Source organism: Archocentrus centrarchus, chromosome 2 (genome assembly GCF_007364275.1).
Source record: "Archocentrus centrarchus isolate MPI-CPG fArcCen1 chromosome 2, fArcCen1, whole genome shotgun sequence".
Classification (NCBI taxonomy): domain Eukaryota; kingdom Metazoa; phylum Chordata; class Actinopteri; order Cichliformes; family Cichlidae; genus Archocentrus; species Archocentrus centrarchus.
The window spans coordinates 6881769-6909263 of record NC_044347.1 but is presented as its reverse complement, the minus strand read 5'-3'; the positions used below and the strand labels follow the sequence as shown (position 1 = coordinate 6909263).

At 40.7% G+C, this 27495-nt stretch overlaps 2 protein-coding genes across 2 annotated transcripts; both read right to left on the bottom strand.

Moving 5' to 3' along the window:
* Positions 1-6132: 6132 nt before the first annotated feature.
* LOC115798462 (protein NLRC3-like) lies at positions 6133-12407 on the bottom strand. The gene is made up of 3 exons (XM_030755309.1): positions 12365-12407; positions 8912-9196; positions 6133-7952 (listed from the first exon to the last, which is right to left on the bottom strand). The coding sequence occupies exons 1-3, from the start codon at positions 12405-12407 to the stop codon at positions 6133-6135; spliced, it is 2148 nt and encodes a 715-aa protein (XP_030611169.1).
* Positions 12408-22266: 9859 nt separating this feature from the next.
* On the bottom strand, positions 22267-27176 carry LOC115798452 (uncharacterized). Its single transcript, XM_030755301.1, has 12 exons — positions 27063-27176; positions 26659-26872; positions 26409-26484; positions 25796-26079; positions 25626-25682; positions 25455-25531; positions 25234-25302; positions 24583-24701; positions 24156-24258; positions 23877-24039; positions 23568-23671; positions 22267-22393 (listed from the first exon to the last, which is right to left on the bottom strand). Exons 1-12 carry the CDS (start codon positions 27068-27070, stop codon positions 22315-22317), a joined length of 1353 nt encoding a protein of 450 aa, XP_030611161.1. The 5' UTR covers positions 27071-27176; the 3' UTR covers positions 22267-22314.
* Between the last annotated feature and the right edge of the window lie 319 nt (positions 27177-27495).

The window sequence follows — 27495 nt, the reverse complement described above, 5'->3', positions numbered from 1 at the left end:
TCTGTCTATCTATCTATCTATCTATCTATCTATCTATCTATCTATCTATCTATCTATCTGTCTATCTATCTGTCTATCTATCTATCTATCTATCTATCTATCTATCTATCTATCTATCTATCTATCTATCTATCTGTCTATATATCTATCTATCTATCTATCTATCTATCTATCTATCTATCTATCTATCTATCTATCTATCGCACAACTGAGCTGATTTCTGGAAGGAGGCGGGACTCCACCTGAAGCAGGACAGGTGGGAGGGGCTCAGCAGAAGCAGCAGTTTAACCAACAGGGCTGGTTAAACTGGTTTAATCAGACTGTGTGTGTGTGTGTGTGTGTGTGTGTGGGGGGGGGGGGGGGGGGGGGGGGGTGGTACAGTGATTCAAATGTTACCTGCTGATCCTCTTGTGATTTAGGGGGGGGGGGGGGGGGGGGGGGGGGGGTTGGTACAGTGATTCAAATGTTACCTGCTGATCCTCTTGTGATTTAATCTGAAGACACATCACTGGATGTTAAAGTAAATCTTTGAGTATTTTTCTGTTTTTTAATCAGCTGAGTGTGAACTTTGGATCACTTTGATAATAAAAACATGCTGATGATGTCATCATGAAGAAGGTCAAAGTGACACTGAATGTAAAAATGTGTGTTTCAGATCAGATCAGATAGTGTTTTATTTGTCACATGCACAGTTATACACAGTACAATGCACAGTGAAATGTATTTTGTACCTGCAACCATATATACACACACATATAAATAATAAGAATAAAAATAAAAAAAGTAATTCACACTATACACTATACTCTATATACTATACACTATACACACTTTTATAAATTATAATATTTACATTGTGCAATAATGGTCCAGTTAGGGCTCAGAGTTGAGCAGACGGATGGCTTGTGGGTAAAAACTCTTCTTCAACCTTTCAGTCTTAGCCCTCAGGCAGCGGTAACGCCGGCCTGATGGGAGCAGGGAGAAGAGAGAGTGTCCGGGGTGGCTGGGCTGTTTTAGGATCTTCATGGCCCTCAGCCTGCACTGCTTGGTGTAAATGTCCTGCAGGTTGGGGAGGGTGGTTCTGATGGTCCGTTCAGCTGAACGAACCACCCTTTTTAGGGCCATGAAGTCCTGCTTGGTGCAGTTTCCCATCCAGGTGGTGATGCTCCCACGCATGATGCTCTCGATGGTGCAGGTGTAAAAGTTCCTGAGCACCTTGAGGGGGAGCTTGAAGTCTCTCAGCCGCCTGAGGAGGTAGAGACGCTGTCTGGCCTTCTTCACAGTGATGTTTATGTGATGAGTCCAGGACAGGTCCTGTGAGATGGTCACTCCCAGGTATTTGAAAGTGTCCACTCTTTCCACCTCAGCACCACTGATGACAAGTGGATGGTAGTCCCTCTGCTGCTTCCTGCTGCCTCTTTCACCGCTCTGCGGACGTTGTATGATGCAACCTTGTAGTCCTCCATGTTCCCAGAGGCGAGGCCGGAGTTGTAGGCAACGGTGCGGGACCTCAGGGCGTCGCGGACAGATTTATCCACCCACGGCTTCTGGTTGGGAAAAGTCCTGATGGTCCTCCTAAGTGAAGTGTCATCAACAACTTTCCCAATAAATCCCACGACAGTTTCCGTAAACTCCTCGATGTCTCCGCCCGCGCTGCTGCGAAACATGTCCCAGTCGGTTGAATCCAACGCACCCTGCAGAGTGGCCTCTGTTTGATCAGACCACCGTGTCACTTCTCTCACAGCAGGGGGTTCCTGCCTGAGCCGTTGTTTGTATTTCGGCATGAGAAGGACAGCGGTGTGGTCAGACTTCCCAAAAGGCGGAAGAGGCTTTGCTTTGTAGCCCTCTTTGAATGGAGAGTAGCAGTGGTCTAGGGTCCTCTCTCCTCTGGTGGGGCAGTCGATGTGTTGAATCAACTCCGGTATCAGCTTTTTCAAGTTTGCACTGTTAAAGTCCCCGGCTACGATGAGAGCCGCATCACGCTGGTTAGCCTGATAGGTGGAAATAGCCTCATGTAGCTCGGATAGTGCAGTGTTTGTGTCCGCCTGAGGTGGAATATAGACGGCGCTGAAGATGACCGAAGTAAACTCGCGGGGCAGGTAGTGGGGACGGCATTTCAGGGTTAGGAGCTCCAGGTTAGGTGAACATGATTGTTTCAGAGGGACGACATTCCTACTGTCACACCAGTTGTTATTAATCATTAGGCACACACCTCCTCCTCTTGATTTGTGCCTTTCTAGCTAGAAAAAGTGCATCTCTCTCCTCCTTTCATTGTTTACGTTTGTGTCACTGTGTGGTATTATTGACCTCATGCTGAAAACATGACTTAATTGTCACATTGGCCAGATGTCACTCCCCGAGACTCAAGAACAAAGCAAAAATATATCTATTAACTAAGGAAAGTGACAAAAATAGTAATGCACAGTGACTTGGATAAGTAACTTTAATTTGATTACTGGATTGCGAATAGTAACTCGTTAGATTACTCGTTACTGAAGAAAAGTATCATTTTTGGCTTTTTCTTTACTAATTTTTGTCGTGTTGGATTGAAGTGTCAAAGGAGTTGGAGGACTTTGTATGGAGTCTCTACTTACACAGAAATCAGCATTAGCACAGAGTAGATTAGCATAAACATATCACCTGGTAAAGTTCAGGTGATATGCTTATGTGATTCTTATTATTTGATTGAGTTTTTTCTTTGCTCTTGCTAAATTGCTTAAATAAAACATCTTATCTGCATTTCTAAATTGTGGATATTCCCTTTTTAACTCTTTCTATAACAGTAAAGGTAAAACTTGCATATGAGTTTCAGTGGATTTCTTTTAGTGGTTCTTACAGGTTTTTCTCTCCCTTAAAGGTAACAGATCCCTGGGACCTGTTTTTCTAGCCACTAAAGTAATAACCTGCCATTTTACCAAGAGCAAGTAGAGGAGAGCTGACATTAACGGTGTGGCTGTGATCACTTTTAGCTATAAAGGTTGCTAGTTGGTTGCATCATCAGAGGATAGTGGGGTCAGAATCTGGCTGGTAGAGGTAGTTTCTTCACTACCAGCTTAAACAGTTTCTGTAAATTTCTAATACAGTAATTCTCACAGCATCAGAAACTCAGACCCTTTAAACAGAGAGCTGCTGAAGACTTCCTGTATTGGGCTAATTGCCCGATGCACACGAGTCATGACTCATCACAAATGTTCAGCATTAGATGTTAATTTTCAAAGTGTTATTGGTCACAATCATTCTTACTGCTTACAGTGATGTGAAAAAGTATTTGCCCCCTTCATGATTTATTTTTTTATTTGCATATTTGTCACACATGTTTCAGATCAAACTAATTTTAATATTAGACAAGGACAACCAAAGGAAATACAAAATGCAATTTTTAAATTATAATTTCATTCATTAAAATCAAGCTATCCAAACCTACCTGGCACTGTGTGAAAATGTAATTGCCCCATAAACCTAATAACTGGACATTAATTCTACCTGCCTGTAAAGCCAATGTGAATAAGATGCCCCTAATGCACTTAAAAAGAAATAGCCAAAGTTCCTCTCTCAGATAACACAATTGCCAGACATATCGATGACATGCCTGTAGACACTGAAAGTTTTGTTTTGGAAAATATACACATCAATGTGAAGTTTGCATTGCAACGTGATGAGTCTGTAGACATTAGTGGACTTGCTCAGTTCTTGGCCAATGTGTGATTTGTGGATGGAGGCTCCATTAGAGAAAACGTCCTATTTTGCAAGGCAATGCCAGAGAAAAAACAACAGGAGAGGCAATTTTTCAGGCCACATCTGAATATCTTGATTAAGGAGGACTTAAGAGGGAAAAATGCATGAGTATCTGCACTGATGGAACAGCGGCCATGGTCGGGTGCACCAAAGGCTTCGTTAGTGAAAGAGTTACACGCAGATGTTATCGGTACACACTGTTTACTGTACCGTGAGGCACCGGTTGCCAAGACTTTACCATCAGAGCCAGGTTCTGTGTTGGATGATGCTGTGTGCATGGTGAACTTTGTCAAGACAAGACATACACAACAAATGTTGGTGTTTTGGGGCATTTTCATGACAGAAAATGCATTGGCAACAAGTGATTTTTTTCTTGGCAGTTTCTACCTGAAGTTTGAAGGGTCTCTGCCAGAACCCCAAAGCATCCAGTCTGGCCCTGAGTTATTTGTGTGTTCATTTCTGCCATTTTCTCAGTTACTGGCACATGGAAATATAGACTTCAGTGCTTGTAAGCAGCTGTTAACTGCAAGAAAACTGGAAGCTTTGCACTTATTCAAAGAGCTAAAAATCTGGTTTTAGATGCAATGAAAATCAAAAAACCACTTTGAAAGAAATTTACAAGTAAGGACATGTCAGGACATAACTTAAATTTAACAAGTATTTGGTAAACAGATCTCACGTCAAATCACAAACCACATGATCTGACCTGAGTGTCTCCAGTTTACAGCGGGGACTCTCCAATCCAGCAAGCAGCAGCTTCAATCCTGAGTCCTGCAGGTTGTTGTTACTCAGGTCTAGCTCTGTCAGCTCACAGTCTTCTAGTTGAAGAGAGGAGGACAGAGCTTCCCAGCTTCTCTCTGACAGGTTACAGCTACTCAGCCTGAAGAGATATAACATACAGTATAGCGTATGGACGATGGTATCAATGATGGTCATCATTTAAGACAATTAACTAAGGTTAAGCCCCTCCTTTCTAAGCAGCACTTGGAGTTGGTGATCCGTGCTATGATCACTACTAGGCTTGACTACTGTAATGCCCTTTATTTTGGTATCAGTCAGTCCTCCCTCAGACGACTTCAGCTGATTCAAAATGCTGCTGCTTGGCTCCTGTCTGGTGTTGGAAGAAGGGAGCGTATTTCTCCTGTTTTGGCTTCTCTACACTGGCTACCAGTTCACTACAGAGTCTGTTTTAAAATTCTTTTATTTGTGTTCAAATGTCTTCATGGTCTAGCTCCATCGTACCTGTCTGAGCTAATAACTCCTTATCTCCCAACTCGCTGCCTCAGATCAGCTGATCAGCTGCTACTTGAGGTCCCAAGATCTAAGTTAAAGCTCAGAGGCGATAGAGCTTTTAGCATTTCTGCCCCTGTTTTATGGAACAATCTCCCTTTACACATCAGGAGTGCCCTGTCATTGTCAACTTTTAAAACTTTTTTAAAGACACATTTTTATTCACTGGCTTTTAGTATACATTGAGATCTTATTAATTTTGTATTTCCTGTTTTATTATTGTTGTTCTTGTTGTCTTTGCTCTTTTTAGTGTACAGCACTTTGTTGCAGTTGCTGTTTTTAAAGTGCTTTAAAAATGAATAAAGTAAGTAAAGTAAAAGTAAAGTAAGTAAAAAGTGACGGGCAATAGCTCACCAATCTTTTAATCTAATTTCCCCATTAATGCATTAAATTAATATCCTTATTCTGAGCATCATAATCGGTTAAATCGGCTTTGCTACAGTTACGTGTCACTCTTCCACAGATAACCAGCACAGACATGGCTGAGCATCAATGGACATGTGCTTTGAATATGTGCATAATGGTGCATGTGCATGTGTGTGTGTGTGTGTGTGTGTGTGTGTGTGTGTGTGTGTGTAGCAACCCTGATCCATCACAAAAGGAGGATATTTCTGACTGTTGGTCTGACTTTTTTAGTTTAAATCAAAGCTTAATGTAACTGTGAATCCAGAGAGCTGCTCCTTTATCTCATCTCCTTAACTTGTTTCCAACCTTAATACAGTGCTGTGAAAGTATTTGCCCCATTACTGATTTCTTAGTTTGTTACATATTTGTCACACTCGCATTTTTTGGATCATCAAAGAAATTTTAATATTAGACAAAGATAACTGTATTTTATGTTTACTTGGGTTATTAAATGATGCTTTAATTAATTAAGGGGAAATAATAATGAAATCAATTAATTCTTTTAATAAATGAACTCAATTATCATTTAAACTACATGTTGTCTAATATTAACAATGGTTATATTATTAAAATTTGTTTGCTGATCTGAAAAAAATGAAAGTGTGACAAATACTAAGAAATCAATAGGTTTTCACACAGCATATGGATCATATGAAGAAAGTAATTTCCTGCTTTTAAAATGTATTTAAGTTGTTACAGAGCTTACAGAGCTTTGTTGGAGGCTTTGACCACTGACAGCAGCCTCAGCAGAGCCTCCTCTGAAGCAGAGTATTTCTTCAGGTCAAACACATCCAGATCTTCTTCTGAAGACAGTAAGATGAAGACCAGAGCTGACCACTGAGCAGGAGACAGTTTATCTTTGGAGAGACTTCCTGAACTCAGGGACTGTCGGATCTCCTCCACTAGAGAACGATCATTCAGTTCATTCAGACAGTGGAACAGGTTGATGCTTTTCTCTGCAGACAGATTCTCATTGAGCTTCTCCTTGATGTACTGGACTGTTTCCTGATTGTTCTGTGAGCTACTTCCTGTCTGTGTCAGAAGATCTCGTAGGAGAGTCTGATTGGTCTGCAGTGAAAGACCCAGGAGGAAGCGGAGGAACAAGTCCAGGTGTCCATTTGGACTCTGTAAGGCCTTGTTCACAGCACTCTGGTGGAGAGATTTTTCACTAGAGTCCTGAAGTTGTTTTAGATTAGTAAATAATTTAGACCACTTGGAATTTGTCTGTTGTTCTTCCAGCAGATTGATTCCAGAGTTGATGAAGGTCAGATGGACATGAAGAGCAGCCAGAAACTCCTGAACACTCAGATGGATGAAGCAGAACACCTTGTCCTGGTACAGCCCTCTCTCCTCTTTAAAGATCTGTGTGAACACTCCTGAGTACACTGAGGCTGCTCTGATATCGATGCCACACTCTGTCAGGTCTGATTCATAGAAGATCAGGTTTCCTTTCTGCAGCTGATCAAAAGCCAGTTTTCCCAGAGACTCAATCATCTTCCTGCTCTCTGGACTCCAGTGTGGATCTGTCTCAGCTCCTCCATCATACTTGACCTTCTTCACTTTGGCCTGAACCACCAGGAAGTGGATGTACATCTCAGTCAGGGTCTTGGGCAGCTCTCCTCTCTCTCTGGTTTTCAGCACATCCTCCAGAACTGTAGCAGTGATCCAGCAGAAGACTGGGATGTGGCACATGATGTGGAGGCTTCGTGATGTCTTGATGTGGGAGATGATCCTGCTGGCCTGTTCCTCATCTCTGAATCTCTTCCTGAAGTACTCCTCCTTCTGTGGGTCAGTGAACCCTCTGACCTCTGTCACCCTGCCAAGACACTGAGCTGGGATCTGATTGGCTGCTGCAGGTCGTGTGGTTATCCAGAGGTGAGCAGAAGGAAACAGTTTCCCCCTGATGAGGTTTGTCAGCAGCACATCCACTGAGGTGGACTCTGTAACATCAGTCAGGATCTCAGTGTTGTGGAAGTCCAGAGGAAGTCGACACTCATCCAGACCATCAAAGATGAACACAACCTGGAAGTCTTCAAAGCTGCAGATTCCTGCTTCTTTGGTTTCAGTAAAGAAGTGATGAACAAGTTCCACCAAGCTGAACTTTTCATCTTTCAGCACATTCAGCTCTCTGAAAGTGAATGGAAACATGAACTGGATGTCCTGGTTGGCTTTGTCTTCAGCCCAGTCCAGAGTGAACTTCTGTGTTAAGACTGTTTTCCCAATGCCAGCCACTCCCTTTGTCAGCACTGTTCTGATTGGTTCATCTCTTCCAGGTGAGCCTTTAAAGATGTCTTCTTGTATGATTGTTGTTTCTGGTCTGTCTAGTTTCCTGGATGCTGTTTCAATCTGTCTGACCTCATGTTCATCATTGACCTCTGCAGTCCCTCCCTCTGTGATGTAGAGCTCTGTGTAGATCTCATTCAAGTAGGTTTGGATACCTGCTTTTGCAATCCCCTCAAACATACAGAGAAACTTTTTCTTCAGAGTAGATTGAAGTTTTGGCTTACACTCGTCAAGAACCTCTGAAAAACCAGAGGAAAATAAAGTAAACTTATGTATAAATTTGAAAACAAGATACTGGCAGTTGGTTCTTCAATTTCAAGAACAGGATGTGAATGCTGTACTTATATAGAGTTGGGGTTAATGTTTTATGGTGTAACTCAGAGTTTACTTAAGTTGTTGTGGTAACAGGAACTGTAACACTGTTCTTGCAATTTAGATTAACAGTATTTAATTTAACATTTAGAAATAATATTTTGACCATTCTTCAAAATTATAAAAATATAAAATAAATCTCACAGATTTTGTTTCTCTGTTTCTGTAATTCTCTCTCTCCTCCATAGTTACCTGCATACCAGTCGAAGATATCCAAACATATTGTATACCTTAGCTAACGAGCTTGGCATAGATAACTTATTTTATATGATCGAAGGATGCATCATTTGGAATTTGGGGGCGAAAGAAACAACAATATCACAACGAAATGCAAATTGCGGCTTTGTGATAGTAAATTTCTATTGTCTGGGAAAAGTCTACTTTAAAATGTGAAGAAGCATCTGCCAGGTAAGCACAGCATCACAACACTGGTAGCCTCACTGGTGGACAGTGAGGTTAAATCAATTACATTTAGGTAGGCCACCTCTGGTCCAATATCTGCAAGAAAAAGGGGTTTTTGTACCAATCGTCGTATAGTTTTCATCTTTATTTTGGCTGGTGGACCCCAATGCAGGATTCAGAAGGCCTATATATATATATATATATATATATATATATATATATATATATATATATAAAATATATAACTCCAATAATAAAGTTGTAGGGAACAAATTTAGAATTTTCTAATAATTGAAAAACCAATTAGGGATACATTTGAAATGAATGCTGGCCAACATACAAAGGGATGGAGACAGGTCTTACTTTTAAAACTTTTAAAGAAAGCGTACAATGGTACCATCATTACAGAAAAATGTGGTCTCACCTAACTGAGCAGATGATCCAGAGGACAAACGCAGCTGAATGGAAAGTGCAGGATTTGTTCTTTGAAGATGTCTGATCATCATCCTGCAGGCTCTGTCTCCTTTTTTCTTTACTGTGTCAATGAAGCAACGTGCCTTATCTGCTCTGGTTTGGTTCTCCTCCAGTATCGCTTCTTTCTCCAAATCATTCAAGACTTCATCTCTTTCAAGAGCCTCAAGGAGCTGTTTAAGGCTTTCTTCTGTCACCCTCTTCACAAACTCTGTCCGCACATCAGCAACTTTGTTCTCTATAGAATGAAGTAAAAGACACACTTAAATGAGAATTTCACCTTTTAGATTTACATTTACATTATACATGCTTCCCTTAGCCTAATATTATTAGAAAGCATTGCATAAATTTTCATTGTTATACAGATGATACCCAGCTTTATCTATCCAAGAAGCCAGATGACACATCAATTAGTTAAACTGCAGGAATGTCTTAAAGACAAAAAGGCCTGAATGACCTCTAATTTCCTGCTTCTAAATTCAGATAAAACTGAAGTTACAAATCCTAAAAATCTCTGGATGCCATTACTTTGGCCTCCAGTAACACTGTGAGGAATCTTGGAGTCCTTTTTGACCAGGATATGTCCATCAATGCACATATTAAACAAATATGTAGGACTGCTTTTTTGCATTTGCACAATATTTCTAAAATTAGAAACATCCCGTCTCAGAGTGATGCTGAAAAGCTAATTCATGCATTTCAGGTGACCCTGAACCCTCCATTAGTTATGCTGCAATAGATCTAGGCTGCTGTGAATAGAGGGTGATCTGGGTTATTTGTCCAGCATCTCTTTTCCAGAGTGTCTTGTTTGCAGCCAATAATGGTCGGCCTTTTTAATCAGTTTATTAAGGGCCCGTTTACACAAGAGCGTTTTCAGTGGAAATAGTTTCATACAGCCGTTTTCATTTTTGAAAGTAACGCTTTTACATGGAAACATTTCAGAAACAATCGTCATTTACACATAAACGCAAGACGTTGAAAATGCTGCAGGTCACAAGTTGATCGTATGAATATAGGAGCAGCAACCAAAGAGCATTTTCATCCATTTACATGGAAACGGAGACTGGAGCGCCCCCAGAATGGAGCATATTTGAAACGCTTCATTCTGCTCCATTTCTTGACGTAGAATTGTGTTGTTTTAACAGCTTATTCTTAATTAAGAGCTGATATTAAATAAACCACAAACAAAATGAGCAATAATTCAGCTCCTGTGCTCATGTCACCTGTCGCATTTGCTAGGTGACATGAGCCACGCTGAGATAAGGGCAGACAATGCAGATAAGAAGGCTAGACCATCCAAATTCACAGCCACTCACTTCTGGTCTTTGTGGGCTTCGAAGAATGAAGCCCCTGAATTTGGACACAGCTAGTGACTATCAAAATAAAACAGGAAGTGAATAAACAAGAACACAAAAACACAGACTTGAGACATGAGGAGGCAGGCATGCTGAGGAAATCAAAACAAAACTAAACCTGCAACAAAACTTGCATTAAACTAAGAAGGCCTGAGGATACAAATAAATGATACCTAACATAACCCATAACACAGGAAAACCAGAGAATGTAATGTGGTGTCTGATATACTGTGTGTTTCAAACTCCATATGTGGTTTTCTTTATCACTTTAAGAGATAAGTATTATAGCTGAGGCCCTTTTCCTTAAAGTCCTCTTCTCAGTCATGGCCAAATAAGGAAATACACACATACCAAAGACCTCTTATGCTCTGGGACTGGTTCCAGCCAGTCAATAGATGGCATCGTGTGTGTGTGCTGCTTCTATCACACCGTAAAGAACTTTTGTGTTGGATTTATGCTGTGTATGTTTTGAAGGGATTTTATGTTCTAAATTGGGGTTTTATTGCGGTGTTCTCCACCACAAAAGGGGGGAAGGTAGATAAAGTAGTTACAAGAAGAAAAAGGAAAAGAGAAATAAAGGTAAAGATGCTTAATTAGTAATTGTAAAGGTAGCTAATTAATGCCATGTGAGTTTAATTAAAAGGGCCCACATTTAATTAACGGTAAGACATGAGTTACTAGCTGCTTCCATTAAAACAGGACATTAAATTAGGCACACTAATCAATAAAGGTTAAAAGAGGAAATAAGTAACAAGGGATGAAAGGAAAAGTAACAACAGAAAAACAGGAAAAATGAGAATAGAAAAGTGAAGAATAAATAGAAATTAAAAAAAGGAAAGAGAATAAAAGGAATAAGAATAAAGAGTTAAGAGGAACAGCCGCGAAATTTGGAGAAGCCCTCTTTTAGAGGGTGCATTAGGCAGGCCACAATCCTGAGTAAACAATAGAAATCTTTTCTTAGGTCAGTTTTTATGAAGGACAAAAATTGGAGCTGTGAACAAAATTTAATTTAAGGGTTCTCACTCTTTCACAATTGACGAATGGTGTAAGATACAGCCTTTTTATTTGAATTTACACCTCATTAAAGGGCGTTGAAGTCTACCAGCAGGACAATGGAGACACCAGATGGAGCACCCTTGACCACACCCTGCCCAGTGACTCCAAAAAGGGTGGGTACTCTGAACTGTCATTTGGTGCATAAGCACAAACAACAGTCAGGACCCGTTCCCCGGCCTGAAGGTGCAGGGAAGCAACCCTCTCGTCTACCGGTGAAAACTCCAACGTACAGGCAGCAAGCTGGGGGGATACAAGAATACCCACCCCAGCTCGCCGCCTCTCACTGAGGGCAACTCCAGACTGGAACAGAGTCCAGCCCCTCTCCAGGAGACTGGTTCGAGAGCCCAGGCCATGCATTCCTCACGCACTAGCTCAGGCTCCTTCCCCACCAGAAAGGTGACTTTCCGTGTCCCATTAGCCAGTCTTGATAGTCGGGGAGTGGTCGATCTAGGCCTCCGCCTTTCACCAGCGCCCGACATTGCACCCAACCCGTACAACGCCTCCTGCGGGTGGTGGGATTACAGGACGGTGGACCCAAGTCATCTCTTCAAGCTGCGCCCGGCTGAGCACCATGGCCTAATACCAGACACTCTCCCTCGAGCTCCCTCACCAGGCCTGGCTCCAGGGTGGGGCCCTGGTAACTCCATAAATCCATCCATCCATCCAGCCACCCATCCGTCCGTCCGGGGTAAACAGTTCCCTTGTTGACATTCCGGTAGGACATGCCCGGCATTATGTTAGAAGCTAGTTTCAGTGGATAGCTTAGGTTATGTTAATTACTTAATTATTTTAATACTCAGTATAAACTTTTCCCTTACTGGAGATCTTTGTCATAATTATAAATGTACATGCAGTAGTTGGAACAGATGGGTTTACAGACTTGTTTTTAAAGATAACACAGTGAGCATTTAATAGGTTCAAAGACCTCACATGGAAACAACAAGAGCTGTGATTGGTTAGGCTGGGTTTCTTAAGACAACCTGTTGAACTCCTACCTGCTGATGAAGCTGAAGGAGCTTGGTCTGCTGATGAGGCCATTTTCAGCTGAAGGAACAAAAGAAATCAGGTGACTTTGTTACATCATACAGTATCACTTAATTACACACATCCATCCATTTGCTCCCCTTTTCGACTGTGGACCAACTAACACAGAGACAACAACCATCTGCACTCACATTCACACCTGTGGGCAGTTTAGGGTCATCAATAAACCTAACATCAGTAACTGCAGGTCTTTGGACTGTGGGAGGAAGTCAGAGTACCCACAGAAATCCCACTCAGACACAGGGAAAACACGCAAACTCCACACAGAAAAGCCCCGCCCAACCTGGATTCAAACCTAGGACCTTCTTGCTGGGGCAACGGTGCTAACCACTGCTGCTGGAATTTTCACAGTATATTTTAAGATAAGATAAGATAAGATAAAACTTTAATAATCCCACGACGGGGAAATTTGTGCATTACAGCAGCTTAATACAGAGAAAAAATGAAAAGGATGAGTAAGAACAAATAACTAAACTAAAAACTAAAATTCAATAGAATAAAATAAAATAGCAAAAAACTATACACATATACATAAGCACTATATACATAAATATATATATCAGTGTCAATACCCACATTTACATATACACACACATCAAAACACTATATAAAGATATCAAAATATTATATACATTTGTAGCCGGTAAGGTACACAGCATACACGGTATGCATTATATGGGTGAGTGTAATGAATAAAATGTATCTGACTGTATGGATAAAGTGATGGCAGTGGAGGTAAAGTGTCCAAGTGACTCAAGACATTATGAAGTGTTGTACAGTCTAACTACTGTTGGGATGAATGACCTGCGAAAGCGCTCCTTCCTGCAGCGAGGATGTTTCAGTCTCTGACTGAAGGAGCTGCTCAGCTCACCCACGGTCTCATGAAGAGGGTGATGGGGGTTGTTCATGATGGATGTCAGCTTTGCTAACATCCTCCTCTCACCCACCACCATCACAGACTCCAGAGGACATCCCAACACAGAGCTAGACCTCCGCACCAGTTTGTCGATCCTGCTCCTGTCCCTTTCGGTGCATCCACCCCCCCCAGCAGGCCACTGCGTAGAAAAGGGCAGATGCTACCACTGAGTCATAAAAGGTCTTTAACAGAGTCCTGCAGACACCAAAGGACCTCAGTCTCCTCAGCAGGTGTAGTCGACTCTGGCCCTTCTTATACAGGACGTCTGTGTTTGTACTCCAGTCCAGCTTGTTATTGAGATGAACACCCAGGTACTTGTAGGAGACCACTGTCTCAATGTCCTTTCCCTGGATGTTCACCAGTGCTGTAGGGGGTGGCTTCCTCCTGAAGTCTATGATCATCTCCTTCGTCTTGCTGGCGTTGATTTGGAGTGCGTTGTTCTCACACCAGCCGACAAAGTCACTGATGACCCCCCTGTATTCCTGGTCGTTCCCATCTGATACACATCCGATGATGGCCGTATCATCTGAGAACTTCTGTAGGTGGCAATGGTCTGAATTGTACCTGAAATCTGAGGTGTACAGACTGAACAGGAAGGGTGAGAGGACAGTGCCCTGTGGCGCCCCCGTGCTGCAGACTACTACATCAGACACACAGTCATGGCACCTCACATACTGTGGTCTGTTGGTGAGGTAGTTGATGATCCATGCCGTCAGCTGCCTGTCCACTCCGGCTCCCTCCATCTTCCCTCTCAACAGTGCAGGCTGGATGGTGTTGAAAGCACTGGAGAAGTCAAAGAACATGACCCTCACAGTGTTCCCTGCCTGCTCTAGGTGAGAGAGGGATCTGTGCAGCAGGTAGATGACGGCATCGTCCACCCCGATGCCAGGCTGGTAGGCGAACTGCAGGGGGTCCAGTGCTGAGCTCACCAGTGGGCGGAGGTGGTGCAGGATGAGCTGAATGTTGAGTGCAGGATGAGATGAAATGTTAGCAGTGTCAGAAAAATCCTCTGCTGGTACTGAATCATCAGTTATTAAATCTGATCCTAAACAGAAAAATCACTGAAATCATTTCAGATGTGTTGTTTTCTGCTGAGCAGGCATTATAGCAAACATGGAAATGTGAATCCCAAACAGAAGAATTTTACCCTGATAACTGGACAGAGAAACAGCTCATCACACAGGGCAGGAACGACCAGGCGGTGGAAACAGGATCAGGTTAAAGCTGCACTTTGTGTTGGAATTTAAAGTTTATTTCAGTTTTGTTTCTAAGCTAGATGATCAGCAGATACTTTTTTATTTCACTGTGATTACATACAATGTTTTATTGTATGTCTGTGTGAGCGATGCTGTTTGTAAAGTTTCCTGCAGTTTATTGAACTGAACTGAACTGCTGAGGAAAACTCCTGCTTTGTGTTACTGTCAGGATGATCTCTTCTTCAGCAGGTATTTTACAATGATCACATATGAGAATGCAATACTATGGCCTTGATCGAAGCATCAGAGAACTTAAATGGGTTTAACAGCTGTTAAAAAATAGATCTACTTCTGTCCCTGCATTCTGCCTCATGCTTTCACACATTTGATGCTTTCAGGTTATTTTCCACTTCAACAAATTTCTCTTATTTAATTTTTCTGGGCTTTTATCTCTTTTATTTTGTAATTATTTTTCAGCTGTCTCGTGCTGGATGTTCTTCTTATGGAAACCATAAATGTTTGACCCAAACACACAGAACACTGAGAGCTCCGTCTCTGTGTTTTCTCTTCATTTAAGCCACATTTGGACACATGAAATCTTCCACTTCACGTTGGTTGGGCTTTTCTTTACCAGACTTGTTTCCCACACTCATAAATGTTCAGGTTTCTCTTTCTCACGTGCTTAATCTCTACTTCAGATGTGATTTTCATTGTGAATCAAACCATTTTTGGCTGAGATTTGGTATCAATAGATTCAGGAGAGCTCAGTCCTCGATTAGTTTCACCCTTTGAAAGCAGTTCCTTTAGTTTCCAGAACACTGGCTTTACTCATCCCTGTAATGACCTCCAGACCAGATGTGAGCTTGGAGAAAGAATCCACTTCCTGTTTTTTGTTTGTTTGTTTTTTATTTGTTTTACTGAAAGAAAATTCCCCCCAAAGTCTGACAGTTTATTTCAGATCTTTCACAGTGGTCCATTTCTAGAAAAGGACAACAGCTGGGCTGCTGTGCTGAGATGATCTAAAATTGATAGCTGTGATTTAAAAGCAGGGACTGGTGCAAACTGAGCAGCATGTCAGTCAGGATGGAAACAGGCTGAAAGTTTATGAAGGAACCAGGTTGGTATAATGTTTTTCTAGCAGGCTGGCAGGTAACTGCTGTTTATTTCAGCATCAAACACGAGTGTCATTGTTAGTTTGGAGCTGATTCTTATCTTCAAATGGAGCTGCAGTGTAGGTGGAGTCAGTCTTATGGAAATCATTGATCACAGCTGGTATTTTGGTGCAGACTAATCTGCACATTTGTCCCGATGGACTCGATGCTTTATGTTTGCAGAGTGACGTCAGCCTGTCAGTGACTGTCAGTCATGCTCTGCTCTGCGTCTCCACCAACACCTGTTTGAACACGAGGAGTTTCCTCATCTGTTTCTTATGGAGTAAGATAACTGTCAAAAAGGTGTGTGCACAGTTCTAATATTCGTATTCGTAATTGAGAAACTGTGTGGATTAGGATTAGTCTTGTGAATACAACTCTGATTTCTTTGACTATGAACTTCTCCCTTCTGTGTGGACACGAATTCAAGTTTGTGGGTATGAGTAGAAAAGTGTGAGTCTGTGAAACTGTGCGGATTAGGATTGTTTTTATGTGAGTACGAATCTAAAAGCTGCGAGTGCGAAGTCTTGTGAATACAACTCTAATTTCTTTGACTACGAACTCCTCCCTTCTGTGTGGACACGAATTCAAGTTTGTGGGTACGAGTAGAAAAGTGTTGAAATGACGTCACAGGGCGGAGTAATCGATCCGCCATGGCGGAGTAGTCGATCCGCCATTATAACACAGCATGCGCCAAATTCAAAGATGGCTGAGGACAGTGGACCGCTTGGAGCTCCCAGCTCAGGTGACGTGTCACAGGTAAGCTAAATAACATGTGTATCCAGTATTTATATAGATATATTAAGAGAAAATGTTCTAGTTAAAGTAATATACAGTTTTTGGACTTACTGCAGACTATAGTTTGTAAGCTAACAACATGCCGGTGAGCTAAGTTAGTGCTAGCATTACTAGCATTAGAAGTTGGCTCGTGCTAAATACCTGCAAATGATAAAATATTTATTTTGAGACAGTGTTGATTAAAATGCAACTTTTATGGTTTTATCATTTGCATTATTTAGTGTATAAATAAATCTGATCATGCTAATCCTCCTCTCGGTCGTGCACGTTTTTTGTTTGTTTTTTAATGAAGCTGATGAGAAATCAATCCTCGTACCGGTGGATAACATTATTTATAATATCTGGGTTATATGTAGGTTTTAATGTGTATATTTATGTAGTCTTTTCTGTCATAATCGACATTAGGGATTGCGGGGAGCATTTGTGTCGCGATGACGTGGGCTGGGACACCAGTGCGTGGAAGGCAGAACTTCCATTCGTCCCTTTTAAAAAGTTACAGTTCATTTATTTATCCATCACCATTACTGTGAAGCTGTCCAATTACGGTATAAATAACCCATAAGACAAATATCTTGGATATTTACTCCTTGAACCTCTTCTCTGTCGTCCTCTGATCGGTCAGCGGAGCACCGTTGCTAGGGACGGCGGTGTCCCTAGCAACGGTGTGTTACACCTCTGTTTACGTAAATAACAGACGCGAGAATGCAGCGATTGACAACATTCAACATGTAATCGTTTTATCTTGCAAATTAATGATTGGCTAAGTTGTTAAAAATGCAACGTTTTGCAAAAAAGTATTTTGAATCTCTGCCCAGCCCAACGTTATATTACGTGGAATTGATGGAGTACTACATGTTGTTTAGCGACTAAGTTAGCAGTGGTGTCTAATGCATTAAAACTTAATTTTGTTGTTTACAGGGACCAGTGGCTACTCAATTATTGGAACGTTTGAAATCAAGGATTACAGATGTGTTAAGCCAGTGGTTCTCAAATAGTGGGGCGCGCCGCGCGGTGCGATACCTGGGGGGGCGCGTGTGACCCTGGGGAACAGGCTTTTTTTGGGGGGGCCGTACTAGTATAAAGTGTAATTGCGCATCCACTACAGTAGGCGGCAGTGGCGCTGTCATTGTTACTTCTGTCACGTTTGCGACAGTGCAACATTTTACGACTTACAAGACAACAGGTTTGCCTTGGTTAGCAGTGTTGAGTCAACAGAAAGCTCCGACTGCGTTCTGCCTATAGCCTCCGTTATTCAACATAACAACCCCCAACATGAAAAAGTTTTTAACAGGGATGAAAAGAAAAGCGGAGAGAGACAAAGATAATGAGACAAAAGAAAGTCACCCGAAAGCTAAGACGAGGAAATACGACGAAGCGTATTTAGCGCTTGGCTTCACTGTCACTACAGTTGGAGAAGAGGAAAGACCGGTGTGTTTGCTGTGTCTAATTGGTCAAACATGTTTACAGTTTAAACAAGGATTTATTTATTTTTAATTTCAGGCAATGATGCACTTAAATCTTTTCTGTTGCAGACTTAAAACACGATTTAATAAAGTTATTCTTTGTAAGTTTGACCATATGTCTTTCTTTTTTTCTTTAATGTTAATAAGGATAAAATGTTATGCAGAGATGGATAGTCACAGTGGGGAGTGGGGGGCGCGAATAGTTTTCTTCTTGCTAGGGGGGGCGTAACAGAAAATAATTGAGAAGCACTGTGTTAAGCCAACCACACTTGAATTTGGACTACTTCCAGTATGTGGTAAATCAAGAAGCATTTATTCTGACAGCTGCCTCTAATACTTTAAACATTCCAACTGAAATTGTAGAGTGTCTTTTATCCCTGCAAAGTAAGATCGATGCAGCTGTTTTCCAAGAGAGCCTGTGTGCTTTTGTTAGAGTTGGAGGACAAGGCAGACCAAAGTTCCTTTTTTCTGAGGAACTTCTATCGCAGCTCATCAACGTCCCCTTACCGCTGTCTTGCATAGCAAATCTGTTGGGTGTTAGCCAAAGCACAATCTTCCAGCGTATGCGTGAACTTGGATTGTCCACAAGATTTACATACAGCAACTTATCTGATAGTGAACTGGATGACGCTGTACGGTCAATAAAAAGCAGGATCCCAAATGCAGGATACAGAATGGTGAAAGGTTGTCTGCAAGCTGATGGGCATAGAGTTCAGTGGGATCGTATCAAGGAGTCCATGCACAGAGTTGATGCTCCAGGAGTTTTGGAAAGGATGACACACCTGGGGTGCATAGTGAGGAGGACCTACTTTGTGCAGGGGCCTTTGTCATTAGTACACGTAGACACAAACCACAAGCTGATACGGTAAGACATTTATTTACATATTTGTCTATTTCTTGGGAGTGACTACTCATTGCCCTTTTGTCTTTTATTTCCAAGGTACAACATCATCATATTTGGTGGAATAGATGGCTACTCGAGAAAGGTTTTTCACCTTTTATTACAGTTCTCTATTTTTTTATTTATTTTTTTATTTATTTTTTATTGTATTATCTTATTTATTACAGGGCTCTATTGGTGTTACCAATGCAGTTCAAGTGTCCACACACTTTATCTATACATTTTCAAAACCTTTCATAAAATTTATCATATTTTACTCCATCGCTTCACGTAGATGTCAGATGGCAATGATAAGGAGCAATGTCACCTCTGCTCACTGGTCTTCTAGAGCAGTTTTCTGAATATCCTCCTAAAATCACAGAAAAGGAAAATGGGTTGCAATCAGAATGACTTCAAAACTCCTAAAAACACAAAAGGTTTTGTATTAATTTGGCCAATCATATGGAGAGAAAATGTGAGGGTAAAAAGGAGGTGAGAAGAAGATAATGGCAAGAAGGGGAGGTTAGAGTAGCAGGAGGATGACAAAAGCTGGTGGGAGGAGATACAGGAGGAGAGGAGCAGGGAATCAACATTTTAAAACATATATTCAGAACTTTGCAAAACATTTTGTTAATTCTAATTGATTTCTACAATGGTAGAAACCCTTTACCCAAAAATACATATGCTAATCAAGACATTTAGGGACATAATGCAGATCCATGTGTCAGAAAGCTTATTTCATTTACTTTTTTTTTTTAATCTTATACATATGCTTGTGGTTCCTGACTTTTATCTTTTCCTGTTCTCATTGCTTTTGCTCTGTCTTTTGAATTTTCCTTTGGAGAGCAATGGAGATTCTGCAGATTCAAATGCTGGTTGTCTTTCTATACAGATTTTTTTTTCTGCAACCAGCAACAAATAACCGCTCAAGCACTGCTCATTCATTATTTTTGAAGGCAGTAGAAAACTATGGCTGGCCTTCCAGGTAAACAACAATTAAACCGTGACTATTGTTTCTATGCCCTAACTACTCATTTCAGTGATGTTCGATGGAATATTTTGTTGTGATGATTATGACTGAACATTTCTCCCATGTATTTTCAAGGGTCAGAGGCGATGAAGGCGTTGAGAATGTCTTAATTGCTGAAACCATGTTCACTGTTAAAGGCACTGGAAGAGGGAGCTTCATAGCTGGGAGGAGTGTACATAATCAAAGGTTACAATAATATTTCACATAATTTCTAGAAGGCCTGGGTTCGATTCCACTTTGGCCCAGGCCTCTCTGTCTGTGTGCAGTTTGCATGTTCTCCCCGTGTCTGCGTGGGTTTCCTCCCACAGTCCAAAGACATGCACTTACTGGGGTTAGGTCAATCTGCTACTCTAAATTGTCCATAGGTGTGAATGTGAAAGGTTGATTGTCTCTCTGTGTTGGCCCTGCGACCGGCTGGCGACCTGTACAGGGTGTGCCCTGCCCGCGACCCTGAACAGGATAAGCGGAAGAGGATGGATGGATAATTTACAGTATATCAGTAGTAAAATGGGAAGTTATTTTTGGAAAGTTTTAGTCAGACAATTGAAGTGATCAGTGTTCAGCTAAATAAGTCCTCTTTCTCACCTAGAATTGAACGGCTGTGGCGAGATGTCTGGACCTGTGTGACACACCTTTTCTATGAAGTTCTTCACAGTCTTGAGGAAGATGGCCTGTTGGACTTGGCAGATTCTGTTCATCTGTTTTGTGCCCACTATGTTTTCCTTCCACGTCTGGCAGCGGCCCTGCATAGCTTCACAGAAGGCTGGGACAACCATCCTCTAAGGTCAGAAGGTGGACTCTCCCCAAACCAGCTCTGGGTTTTGGGTCACATGAAGAACCCTTGTGACCCAAATGAAGATTTGCAGGTTAGTTGAAGCTCAGACATGAAGCGTTGTGTACAAAGGCACAGTGCAGTTAACAAATAGAACAAGTCAGCAAAGCAAAATTTATAAAGGCTGTACTTCATGTTTAGATGACTTAAACGTTATAGGCTTTTTCCTCTCTGGTTAATTGTTTTCCTTTGCCACTGCACTGTGCCTGTGTAGGTCAGTGTGTGGTTTTGTATGTTTTTTTAAAAAATATTTCTAAATTAGCTTCCAAGATAATTGCCCAATAATATTTTGGCTAAATTGTGATATCGACCTAGCACCGCTCACTTTACCATATATTATTGTGCTAAACACCCTAAAACATGACATTAGCAGTTATTCTATTGAGCTAAGAGGCATTTCATACAAAATATTAAATATTGTTTTTTTTCTTTTCAGAACACGGAGCTATTTGGAACAGACTGGGAAATGTTTGATGCTGTGCAAGAGGAACCATATGGCGTTCAAGTCCAGGAAATTGACTGTCCTCTGGATCCATATATTATGGAAACTGTACAGGCCATGATAAATCCGTTGGCATCATCAGAATCATTTGGCCGAGACATTTACATAACAATGATTCAGTGTATTGAAAATCTAACGGCAACACAAGAAATGACTGAGATGTAAGACCTTGTAAAACATTTGCAGGCAGTCTTGTTGGTTGTTTTTTTTTATTTTTTTTAAACAACTTTGGCAGGAACCATTATCAGAGAAATACTGCTTTTATAAAACTTAAAAAATTGAAAACAGCAAGTTGTCTCCTGAAAATTACAAAAGAATAAAACAATTTGAAATGTCACAGTAACTTGGTTGTCTTACATTAGACTGAGTGGTTACACCCTGTCAAAAGTTTGCCCGAGGCATATGGCTTGAGTCAGGATGTTTTTGAATTCACTGTATGTTTTCAGGTGAGCTGAGGGGAATGCAGGCGCTTACAGTTGGAAAACAGTGTGTTGTGTGTCACAGTCATGGTGGAATTCCATAGTTATCACAAAGTCCTTTTTTTCACTTGGCAGAACAGGCTTGTGCCGTTGTCCAGTCATCCACTGCATGATGCGTCCTACGGTCAAACCTTCTGGAGTGATGCTGTTGTTACTGGGGTCCTCTTTTTCTTAATAAGGAGATTAACACAATGTTAGTCTGAATTGAAAGTAATTCATTTTAGTTATCAAAATTGATAAAATCACTTATAAAAACACAATATACACAAATGGTATTGAACTTTGACAAACAGTGGATAAATCAAAGTATAGAGTACACAAAGATATGAATAAAAGCAGCATTCGCTGTGACTAAGATGATTAGTTGAGGCAATTGTTCAGACACCTGCTGTTATTGTCATTAAAACCATGCAAGTCATCCATGTGTAAACAGTTCATGCCTAGTTTTATGAAACTGTTATCCTTGTCACAATATGACATTTAATTAATTTTAAATATCAATGTCAAGTTTCCAGAAATGCTTAGATTTCATGGGTTGTATAGGTTGAAGAAATTAACCATTTACACTGCATAACCTCCTAATTACCCTTTATTGCTAAAACATACCAGAATCCTCAATTTCTTGGAGGTAGTCCTGGAGAAAGTTCATAATCTTCACTTCTTTCTGGTGCTTGGCAGAACCAGTCTCACTAAAGACAGGGCGGCTCCTCTCCAGGAGAAAGGTAGCATCCACCTTTAAGAAGGAGGAAGTGCATTTCAGTGCATTTGACATTGTAATTGTTGCATAAAATATTCTTTGACAATTAAAAGCAGTCTAAAACTAAGAATATACCTCATCATCTTCCCCTGGAACAAACAGTGGTAGGCAGAGGTCTTCATGGGTCTTCATGATTTTTGGTAGGTCATAAAGCTGAAGGCCTTTTCTGATCTGGTCCAGCATTGGGATGAGTCTCACAGTGGAGTGAAGTACAACAGTTCTAATGGGGTCCCATTAATCAGGAGACTAAACATTAATGGTAAACCTGTTACATGTACAGGGGGGGGGGGGGGGAGACGAAACTGCTACATATAAAGAAGTTTAACAACCCAGTTTTGCATTAAACCAATGGATTACATGTTACATCCATGTTTTAGATCAAACAAGTAGCCTAAAGTACATCCAGAAAGTATTCACAGCACTCCCTTTTTTCCACATTTTATGTTTCCAAGTTATATTAAAGTAATTTTCTCTACACATTCTACAAATACCCTGTTATGTCAATGCTGAAAAAACATTTTAGACATTTTAGCTAATTTATAAATAAGACAAAGCAAGAAATCATATTTACATAAGTATTCGCAGCTTTTGCTTCATGCTTTGTTGATCCACCTTTGGCAGCAACTCCAGCCTCAAGTCTTTCTGAATCTGATACCACCTGTTTAGCTCTCCTGTCTTTAGGCAGTTTGGTTTATTCTTCTCTGCAGTTCTTCTCCAGCTCCATCAGGTTGGATGGTAGATGTCTGTGCAGCCATTTTCAGATCTCTCCATAAATGTTCAGAGTCTGGACTCTGGCTTAGCCACTGCAGAACATTCACATTTGAGACCTTGACCGCTAAGTTGTAAAAACATCTCAAAGATGATGGAAACAGCTCAATTTTGAGCTGGCAAAGGCTGTGAATACTTACATTAATGGGATTTCTTGGTTTTCTATTGTGAAAAACTCAAAATGTTTACACATTGTCATAATGACTTATTTGTGTGTTGAATTTGAGAAAAGAGATTAACACAATTTGGAAAAAGGCCATAACATAAAATGTGGAAAAAGTGAAGCGCTGTGAATACTTTCTGAATGCATGGTAATTCAAGTCACAAATTCTTGTAGAATACGTGCTTGCCCTAATGAAAACCTGCAACGTTACCAAAATACCTTATCATGGCATCTCTTCTTTCCATAGACACGATTCCAGTGTAGCCACAGGTCACAATATTGTCAACCAGGTCACTGATCTTGTCATCATCTGTGCTGTTTATCTGAAAACAAAGTGGATGTCAAGTGAAATGAAGTTGCATTGCATCACCATTTTCTGCAACAGTGGTTCCCAATCCTACTCCTTAGCGCCCCCCCCCCCCGTCCTGGAAGCCACTGCTCTACAGGCAACAAACCCAAAGAGTAATTGTGCAAGTCATATCATAATAAGATTAATGCAATTACAGACTTTGATAAAATTTTATTTACCCTCTCAATAAGCTGTGATAGTTCAAAATCTGTTACATCACTGGCAGACACTTGTATACTGTCAGAATCACCAGAGCAGAGATATCTGAAGCACCAGTCGCGCAAGAAGTTGGGGCAAGGTCTGCCTTGTGCAAGGCTAGCTGCCATGATCTCTCCCACACTCCTAACCAAAACAAAACATTGCATATAAACTGCAATATTTACAATGATATAAAAGAGCTTTAAGTAGTGTAGGAATTATGCTAAAAGAAAATACAGAAGAGGAATTTCACTATGCACCTGAAGAAGTTTGAGTCCAAACTGTTGAGACAATAAACAGGATTCTTCCCTTTCTTATCTGACCCTCCAACAAAGAGTCTGTTTTCGACCTCTGCCAGCATTTCTGCAAAACAGAAAAATACAGAAAATATGAAAGGTCTCGTTTGTCTCTCTCTTTAACAATTACCATTTAAACACACTACACCACCAGAGGCCCCCTGTTGACAATGCGTCAACTGGGTCTGATTTGACAAATATGGACAAACAGGATTGAGATGAATTATCTACGCATCAGTCAAAACAAAATTCTTGGAATTATATCCAGTATGCAGATAACCAAGAACACAAAGGTAGGGAATTATCGTTTATCCTGCACATGGCCTTGTAAGAATTTAATGACCACATTTGTTCTCTTATCGTGAAATTAAATATAGACAAGCATTTGTACCTGTGAGAAATTCTCTGCTAAGGGCACCAGTATCAATGCCTGCCTCACCGAAGAATGTGACCTTAAGTCTAGATTTGGGTGATGTCTTTTTCTGCCGTTGCCACTGTTGCATGCCTCTGCTGAAGAGGTCAGATCGAGAAACACAGATAGAAAATGTGTTCGTTTCATTAACTTGATGAGTGATCCAATCCAAGATTTCCTCTGTACTGGAATTATAAACAAAAGATAAAAAATAACATAAGACACCAGCATGTACTTCCTGAACGTGTTATTTACTTATTTATTCCTTGTTAAGCATTAAGCATTTGAATAAAAACACAAATTAGATATGGTTTTACTGCCTGTATAATTTTATAGGTGTTATTATTCTGGGTCTTTGTAAGTGTGTGGCATGGCACAGCAATTGCCATAACTGCTATACTGGTGAGATTCTAAGGGGTGAGAACAGGCCTCAAATAAGTCAACATAAGAGCAAAATGTGTCACAAACATACCATGTTTTTGGATTAATAAATTTGTCTGTGATCACACTCCAATACATGACAAAGCTTTTCAACAGCAAAAAGATAAACGATACCGCTGTATCTCTTTGAAGTGTATATTATCCTGATAACATAATTTGCCATCATAATCACTTAATGTACAATATTACCTTTGAAATGTACTGATTTGACCGACTGCTCCTGATCCACTTGACTCGTGACAGTCATTATCTGAAGGTCTGCACACAAAAGAAATAGGCTATTCAAAATATCTTGACATAAACACTCGCATACATATAACATTTTGCAAGGCAATTTCCTCATATGTAATTTGTCAAATGAATGAGGTACACATTTAAAAGGCTACAGTCAGTGAAATCATTAATATTACCTTAATCCACATGTGGCTGCATGGACTTCAATTATGTCAACGTGAAATGCATTGTTGCACACAGGACACTCTGATGTCTAAAAAACAGAATTCAGGGAGCATATAAATAAAAACTTTAATTATTCCTGAGATTAAGATCTAAATCTACCAAAAAGGCACAAACAATTTTACCTGGTCTGACTGGTTGCAAGTGGAATCTCTAAATTCATCATGTTCTTTGCAACTTTCCTGGGGGAGAAAACAATAATATGCAAGTGTTCAGAGCACAATACAGAAAGACATTTCTTTTTCCAAGATAAATGGCTGTAAAATAAAGCCAAAAAGACTAAGCTTTGACATACCTCTTCAGCAGAACAACTCAAATCTACAAGTTCTCTCTTGCATTCCTTGATGTGCACTGGAAGAATCTGAAGTGGCACCATTTTCTTGCAAGTTGTACACTGGGCTTTGGGCATTTTCTCAAACTCCTTTGCTTTGGGTGGTAGTGGAATTGTATAAAGTTCTTCTTGTAAAGGACAAATGTACAATGTGTATTTTCCACTGCTAGTCACCACTTTTAACTGCTGGCCAGTGTATCCATGTAGATCTGGAGGGATAACAACCAAGTTCCGCCACCCACTTCCACCTAAAATTGAAAAGGTTACTGACACTAAACCAGTGGTTCTCAAATCCAGGCCTCGTGGCCCGGTGTCCTGCAGATTTTAGATGTGTCTCTGATCCAACACACCTGAATGAAATGTCTGAATTACCTCCTCAGTATGCACTCAAGTTCTCCAGAGTCCTGCTAATGACTTCTATGTTTGATTCAGGTGTGTTGGCTCAGGGACACATCTAAAATCTGCAGGACACCGGGCCACGAGGCCTGGATTTGAGAATCACTGCACTAAACAAACCTGAATATACAAACTACTCCTATAGAGTAGTTACATTAATCCAATGTATACACCTACATACCTGTGGATTTGTGCAGCATCCAGCCACCACAGATGTTTGCCAGTCTTGGATATACATTCACAAGCAAATCTGAAATCTTAACAGACAAAAGTAAGGTTAAAAGCTTTAGTGCAATGACTTATATTTATGAACTGCTGTCTATGTCATCGTGCATACATTAACTAAATCATGCATGAAGATAAAATTTAAGATGGATGTTTTTCACTTTAGACATGACTTGACACAAGGCAGTAAATGAAGTGTAGCATACCTCTGAATGTGTCATGTTTTCAAATATGGTTAGAGAACGTTTTCCAAGGCCAGCAAGCATGAGTGGCAGTTCCTCCTCTCCTTTTGGTGTTTTTTCATATTGTTTTTCAAGAAGAAAGAAATTCACCAAGAAACTCTTCCCAAATTCGTTTGTCCTATATGGTGCAAAGCGCCTTTTTCCTCTTGCCTCTTTTTTAAAAAATCCTGGAAAAGACCTAAAAAGATGGCATAGCCTAGAATTGTTATCTTTTATATTCCATCAGCAAAAAAAAAAAAAACCTAACTCAGAAGACATCTACATTCTCAAGGATTATGTTTTCTAAAATTTGTTTTACACAATATTTTACATGGTGATGGTCTGAAGCTCCAGAAAATATTCTAAGAGCAATGATCTGTGTATCCTACCGAGCCATTTCTTGTTTCACTGAGAGTCCAGGGCCACTGAGTTGAGCTCTTTGTTGCAGTGCCTGCTGAGGCCTCACTGTGGTCACTGACTGCACTGCCTGACCAACAGCAGCTTCTCCTTTGTTGCCCTGTCTGACTGGCCTTACATTCGGTGGTACGCTGTTACTTAACATCTAAACAAGGTTTTGTGCTGTGTTTATGATCTCTCTTAATTGGACCTGAGTGTGAAAAAAGACAATATTGAATAGCAAAGGCCACAGATGTGATATATTCCAGCGAGCACGCAGTGTTCCTGTTGTTATGGTTACGTGGGTTTGGAACGGTCGATTAAAAAGACGGACTGGTACTGTATTCCTCGCCTCCGTGAATACTTATAATAATTATAAGAATAAGGAACCCGCGGCAAATATAGCTCGGTAATCCCGACTAGGGC

What these genes read in the sequence shown, in the direction of transcription:
- LOC115798452 (XM_030755301.1), bottom strand. An exon ending in GCAGCCACATGTGGATTAAG is followed by an intron (nt 25,303 to 25,454) that starts GTAATATTAATG and finishes TTTTGTGTGCAG; the next exon opens with ACCTTCAGATAATGACTGTC. An exon ending in TATCACAGCTTATTGAGAGG is followed by an intron (nt 23,672 to 23,876) that starts GTAAATAAAATT and finishes CTTTGTTTTCAG; the next exon opens with ATAAACAGCACAGATGATGA.
- LOC115798462 (XM_030755309.1), bottom strand. Translation starts at nt 12,407, where the DNA reads ATGGCCTCATCAGCAGACCAAGCTCCTTCAGCTTCATCAGCAG. An exon ending in TCCTTCAGCTTCATCAGCAG is followed by an intron (nt 9,197 to 12,364) that starts GTAGGAGTTCAA and finishes TTCATTCTATAG; the next exon opens with AGAACAAAGTTGCTGATGTG. An exon ending in TGGATCATCTGCTCAGTTAG is followed by an intron (nt 7,953 to 8,911) that starts GTGAGACCACAT and finishes CTGGTTTTTCAG; the next exon opens with AGGTTCTTGACGAGTGTAAG.